Source organism: Cryptotermes secundus, unplaced genomic scaffold (genome assembly GCF_002891405.2).
Source record: "Cryptotermes secundus unplaced genomic scaffold, Csec_1.0 scaffold2223, whole genome shotgun sequence".
Classification (NCBI taxonomy): Eukaryota; Metazoa; Arthropoda; class Insecta; order Blattodea; family Kalotermitidae; genus Cryptotermes; species Cryptotermes secundus.
In genome coordinates this window covers 28,723-35,436 of record NW_019738374.1, presented here as the reverse complement: position 1 = coordinate 35,436, position 6,714 = coordinate 28,723, and the positions used below count along the sequence as shown (strand labels likewise).

The window sequence follows — 6,714 nt, the reverse complement described above, 5'->3', positions numbered from 1 at the left end:
CTACATGAAATAAGAAAACGGAAGGCTAATTGGATTGGTCATGTTTTACGCAGAAACTGCCTTCTAAAAGAAGCTATCGAAGGAAAGATAGATGGGCGGATAGAAGTGACAAGAAGACGAGGAAGAAGACGTAAGAAGATGCTGGATGACCTTGGGGACAGAAGAGGATACTGTCATTTGAAGGAGAAAGCTCTAGATCGCATTAAGTGGAGGAATTGTTTTGAAAGAGACTGTAGACCTGTCGTCTTGACAGATTACTGATGATGATGATGATGTATTATAAGAACATGCAAGTGTGTGAACTGCTCTACAGCTGTAAGTAGCTTTGTTGTATAATGACTCACACTGTATGAAGGTGATGTGGATGCAGTAACAGATTTGACTGGCAGTAACCGAGGCAGTTTGCTAGGTGGTGGGCTCCCAGCCCCACTACTGCTACTGGAAGAACTGCTTGTTGTAATTGTAACACCAATCTTTCCAGATTCTTTTGACAAAACCTCTGCCTTTCGTTTTGTTCCAACTGGTTCCCTTCGACTGATGATTGGCCTGTCTTCACTACTGCTGCTGTCACCATCTACAACATCCGGTGGCAGTGCTACCAAATTAGGGGGAGGCGGTGTAACACTAGTAGCATCTGCACAACCTGTAATGAAATTATTAAAGGAAAATGATTCAAAGTAACTCCTCACTATTAATTTTTCATTTAACACACACACACACACACATACGTATACACATGTATTAAATCTAATTCTCCAGGCATTTCATTGCTGACACTATACAGTATCAGAATGAGTAGAAATAATGGTACAGGAAGTAAAATCTGAATACAGCTTCATCAAATGGAACGTGGCATCAACAACAGCTATGCTTTATTTTAAACTAAAACAACTATAAAATATCATTATAATTGCTAACAACACAACGAATACATGCAAACATTTAAATAAGGTAACCTGCAGTCAGCTAAACATATGTATATAATATTAAAAGACATTTAGAAAATTTCTGTTTCGTATCAGAGCATTCAACATGATCAGAAACCAAGACTTCTGACAGTGATTCAAGCAATTCACACCGTTTAACAACTTATATCATTAATTTGCTTGCTTGACACCCCAATCACTTATGACAAGTTTAATGTGCATGTGCACATGAAATTACACTTACAGCAAACAAAGTGATAAACCGGTCAATTATTCTGAACTGTAACACATCCCCTAGTTATAAAACAAGTGGTGTAACACAACCCATACACTCTAGTTATGGTTCAAAGATTGTGATTACATTTCTCCTCTCCTTTGTGCTCGATGGTATTTAACAACAGATAAGTTAAGAACTGTGGATTGGGAAAATAAAGAATAGTACAGAGTTCATTAGTAAAGTGTTACTGTATTCCACTTCAGATAGTTTATTCAACCATCAATACAACCTTACGATAATTTACTGTAACGTGTTTGCAATCCAGAAGAGTAACTTCTATGGAAACGCTAGAGCAGACCGTTGCATAGGAAGTAACAATAGCGATACTGTAATCCCAACAGTGAGCCATTGTGTCGAGAACATCGAATCTCCACGGTTATGACAAATACGCGAAGTGTTCCCACAGAGACAACGCAATAACAACGGGTCACTGCGTAGGAATTGCGGAACCAACAAAGCAACGTTTCCAATGCTATAACAGAGAGTTCGTTTGCCTAGCAGCGGCCGAGGGGATAAATAGCCCTGCTTCGACGAGAAGCAGTCAGTCTTGGAATATCCGCCACAGGAGTGAGTCTGCTATAAACCGCCAGAGAAGACAGTCTAGTGTTGCCGAGATATTGCAAGCAGTAATTGTAACACTGCGAGAGCAAATGATTGTAAAGTGTGTGATTGTGTAAGTGTGAAGAACAATAAAGGTTCTACGGAATTTGAGACCTACGTGAATTTATTTGTAGCCTGACAAACAAAACACGCTACAATACTGTCACACATTGATGACTAAAAACAGGGCTTGGATTGGTAATGGGATTTACTGAACTCTTTTAACTTATAACCACAAGTAATTATAACCTTCTCATTAATTCATGCACTCTACTTCTCACTACATCACATAGTGTGTTTCCTCAGAATGCCATGTCTTCACCAGTCATTGCCTGGTAACGGCTCTGTGTCCATGTTCACATCCTCCACTGGATGACTGCTGGCTTGCAATTCCATGACTGTCTAACCAGAGTCAAGAGTTACTTATGACAGGCAGTTTACCATCAATCAATTCATCTTGGCTCCAAGCCTCTTGTGGCTCACAACCAGTCTAATTTTTTTTCTTGGGGGGGGGGGCTGAAGGCTGTCTCTCATTTTGTCTGTTGCTGCATACATATGGAATAGGCTGGTAAAGAGCACCTGTCCATCCAGAAACTTGCAATGGGTTTGCCTGTCAGCTTCAGCTCTGTCCACTAGGCCTCATTTCCAATCACTTTGGGCGAATTTTGAACAAGCTGCCCTAATTGAACTACAGAAGTTCATACTAGATCCATTTCCTTCTTCACATCCGGATGGTCTGCTATTAATTTTTCATCTCTCTCATCAAACAAGCTGAGCATGGCCTGCCAGCATCTCACATGGCGTTAGTGTAGCAAGACACAACACACTAAAGGTTAATTCACACATAGCGAGCTGTGCCCCGACTTTGTCATTTTGAATGGAACTGCTAAATGGTAGTCTGCATTTGAAATGTACTGCATAGATTTATGTAATTCAGACATGCTGGACTGGGCAAAGACTGTGTTCCGACTGTGTCGTCTCTGACCGTTTCAAAAGCGATTCATCAAGGTCACAGCTCGACACAGCTGGCGCACAGCCCTGTATGTGTGAATAAGGAAAGGGCACCCACTGGTCGCCCGGCACTATTCAGAAGTTTTCGTTACAGCACATTTTGTGCCGAAGCGGAGCGGAGCATTTGTTTAGTTCAGTACGAGAGATAAAGTCGCAATTAGAGCATGTGTATTTTTGTCATTCATCACTATGGATGAAGAAAAACTCATATTATTGGCGCAAGAACATGAATGTCTTTATAACCTCAGCAAACCAGACTATGATAATAATTTAGTATTTATTTAGTATTTTATTTAGTATTTATTCTTTGTGTTCTTGAGTTTTTATTTTTCTGTTATTTACTTATTTTATTATTATTATTTTATAAAATTATTTTCTACTTACAAAAATACAACACAATTTTACAAATACCTTAGTCCTAATTATTTAGTATTACTTAAAAACAAAACAGGTTGTCAATTACAGCCTTATTAATAATCAAGGGACTGCCAGCAATAATAGGAATGAATTTGGAATATTTCTCTTCTTTCGAAAAGAAGCATGGCATCGGAGATGCGGCAGAAGCTGTAGGACCCCAGCTGAGATAGTTTAATAATCGTTTTCCAGCGGAGTTCCTCCTCTTCTTACAACGTCCAGTTGCCATGGCACAGCCCCAAGAGTGCTAAAGTAATGGCAGAATCGTTCTCTGATATCTATAGCTTCCTGGCTGTAATGTCCACCCATGTGACGTAAGAACAGCATGCTTGGCGTACGATTTTGGCTTTCATGTTCAGATTCGCCTTCTGTAACAGACCCTTCATCCCTCAAGTAATTATGTAAGACACATGCATCCTTAATAATTGTGTCTGCATTTTCAGGTTTGACATGCATTCATCCAAAAAATATTCTAAATTTCTGAGTCATAATGCCCAATGCATTTTTGACCACACGACATGCTCTAGAGAGCCTGTAATTGTATATTTGTTTTCCTTCATCGTCATGTGCTGTGCTCCCTGGGTATGGCTGTAGGAAATTTCATTTTAAAGGGAATGCTTTGTCTCCAACAATAACGAAAGGATAAGTTTCTGTGGAATTCAGTACAGGTCTTGGCTCTGGAATGTTCAAGCTGCTCTCTTCTAAACGTTTCCCAAAAACTGAATTTGAAAAAATGTCATCACTTGACTTACCATACCCTCCAATGTCAACAACCACAAACTTGTAGTTCGCATCTACGAGTGCCAAAAGGATAACCAAAAAGGTTTTTTTTATCGTTAAAGTAGAGAGATCTGCTACTTTTAGGAGCTTATATTTCCAGGTGCTTCCTGTCAATTGCGCCTATGCAGTTGGGGAACTGCCACATTGAATAAAAGTCATCCGCTAGTCTTCGTCACATTTCTCCAGTTTGTTCTGGCAGTTCTCTTTTGGCCATTGTTTCCCATATAGCTTTACAAGTTGGAAATATAATAGAATTTACAGTTGAAGGAGCCAGCCTGTAGCTAAAACTCAGAGAAATTTGCGAGTCTCCTGAACCCAAGTATTTCATTGTTAAAGCTAACCTTTCTTCCAGTGAAACAGACTGCTTCCATTTAGAATTCTGTTTTGTCAATTCTTGTCCCAGTATTTTTAACAGATTTTCAAATTTTCGTATGCTCATATGAAAATACGTGAAGAATTTATCCTGATCATCCTTAAGGTGAGAATATATCGTATGAAATTCTCCTTCTTCATCTCTTGCTCTCCGTAACTGATGAACCCACTATTTTCTTTTCATTCTGTTCTTTTCTTCTTGCAACATAAGATATGCTCCACATGCAGCAATCACATCTTCTTCGTTCTGATCCATCTCTACGAATGCAAAATAAAAACCAGCTACAACACGGTCAGCGACCAGTCCACTATATGTGAATGGTGGCAGCTGAGCACAGTCTGCACACGGTCGGTGCACAGTTGGTGCACAGCACGCTATGTGTGAATCTGGCCTTAGGCTCCCACCCACTTGATGCCTTCTGTGCGACAAGTTGTATTTCAGTGTGGTGCTAATGACTCACACTAACTACAACTGTTATAAAACTATCATTTATCTGCTAATCTACGCACTCTCGACTCACAAGTGACTGTTGTTGCTGGTCCTTGTCATATATCTGGCCCCTGTCCTTGCTGGCTGGCACCTTACAGCTGCAGCTCCTGAGCTCCACCCAACTTACTTACTCCCTGACTCCCTCAGTCACAGTCCTCAAAGTCAAAGTTATGGAACGACTGACGGTTGGTCAGCCAGCCAGTCTGTCTTGGTGTCAAGCATCCATCTGGGGCCCAAGACCAGATTTTTATTACTATCAGACAGCTGAGCATTTGTTCATGTGGGGTGCCTTCTCTGACGAGAGGACAGGTCTATCACTTACAACTGCTGCTCATCCTCACCATCACAGTCATACTCAGGTATGAGTCCCATAGGAATCGTGACCATATTTTACTGCCTCAGACTTGAGACTTCCCTGACCTGGAGGGCCACATCCCCATTTATATCACCCAGGAACAGAGTGGCCTAGTTACACCCTCAAACATTGAGTTCCCTTATCACCACCTCCTATGACACGCAAGAATATGATGGAGGTATTCAAACTCACCTCCATATGGGAAGTCCTATGGGTTCAGTCCTTTACACAGCCTTGGCACAGACCAAATAGAAAGCACACGTTGCCTAGCAATGGCCTACTTGTTTGTGAAGTAGGAGGGTTTACCAACCGTCACTTTGCAAGGACTTGGACTGGGCTATATATCAGAGATGGGATGCACAACACATCAATCATGGTGGCAGTGCATGGGTCATTTACTCATAACATACATCTCTTGAATCTATTCTGTTCCATGTACAGTATGGATGACCACCTAATGATGACCTAAAACTGAGTCAAGACATGTTGTGGTATAAATTAAACTACATATACGTATTTGTCTAGGGTTGTATTCATAGTCCTTGAATAATATTTCAGATTGATTTAGCTAAAGAATGCCTCATTATAAATTTACTGTATTCAAATTTTGGGCTGATGAAAAATAAAGAAATATAAGTTACTTTTTATAACAGCTTAAATATGTTTCAAGTAAATTTTCTTGTCGAAAATAGTTGTATAACATTCATCACAGTTTTCTTTTCAAATCAGTTTATAATTTCCTTAAAAGACAAAATATGTGCTGCTTGAATCATATGACAAGTTTAGTTCTGACCATTGAGCCTACTCTGACTTATGACTTGCCTGTTTCTACTGTAACCATCTTTGCCCCTTTGCATTCCCAGCTTCTTACCATCTTTGCTGCTGGTATCATGTGCCCCTGGCTCCAACTCTGGCAATTTTCTGGTGGATTGTGTTGCCCCCTTATCATCCTTGGCGCTGTCCCCTCCTCCTCCTTCGCCCCCTTGCACTGCCTCTGGCTTCTTACCAGCGTCATCATCCTCCCGTTCCCCTAGCTCCAACTCTGGCAAAGCACTGCTGTTCCCTCCTGCCCCTTCATCTTGGCTGCTGTCCCCCCCGACACCCCCTTGAACCTCCTCCGCATCCTCTGCATCACTTCGTCCAACTTCCTGCTGTTGCTGCTGCTGATGGGTGTCCTAATAACACAGACAGATGTTACACCCAAAGAGTACAATACCTTCATCAACTGCAATCAATTGGCTCTCAATCCATAATAGTACTGTACCTTCTTTACTGTAACTAGGGTTAAAGACCACATTCTATTCTGTGATTACCCGATAGTTATATATATATATATATATATAACTATCGGGTTATATATTGTCGCGTATCGGGCGTATATCGCGACAAATAAATTCACGAGGTATTCGATGTAGCGAATTTTATTTCACACTCGCACTTACAATCACACAATTGACAGTTGTACAATTACTGCTATCTGCAGTATCAC

At 40.7% G+C, this 6,714-nt stretch overlaps 1 protein-coding gene across 4 annotated transcripts in view; it reads right to left on the bottom strand.

Moving 5' to 3' along the window:
• The window catches only part of LOC111871028 (polycomb group protein Pc), a 24,721-nt gene that overhangs the window by 8,790 nt on the left and 9,217 nt on the right, over nucleotides 1-6,714 (bottom strand). For 3 of the 4 annotated variants that reach the window (XM_023863759.2, XM_033754069.1, XM_033754071.1), the window contains exons 5-6: nucleotides 6,097-6,400; nucleotides 345-643 (exon numbers count right to left, since the gene is read on the bottom strand). In XM_023863759.2, the coding sequence (XP_023719527.1) occupies nucleotides 345-643; nucleotides 6,097-6,400 (603 nt within the window). The remainder of the gene's footprint in view (nucleotides 1-344; nucleotides 644-6,096; nucleotides 6,401-6,714) is intronic. The other variant, XM_033754070.1, reaches the window with a different exon arrangement.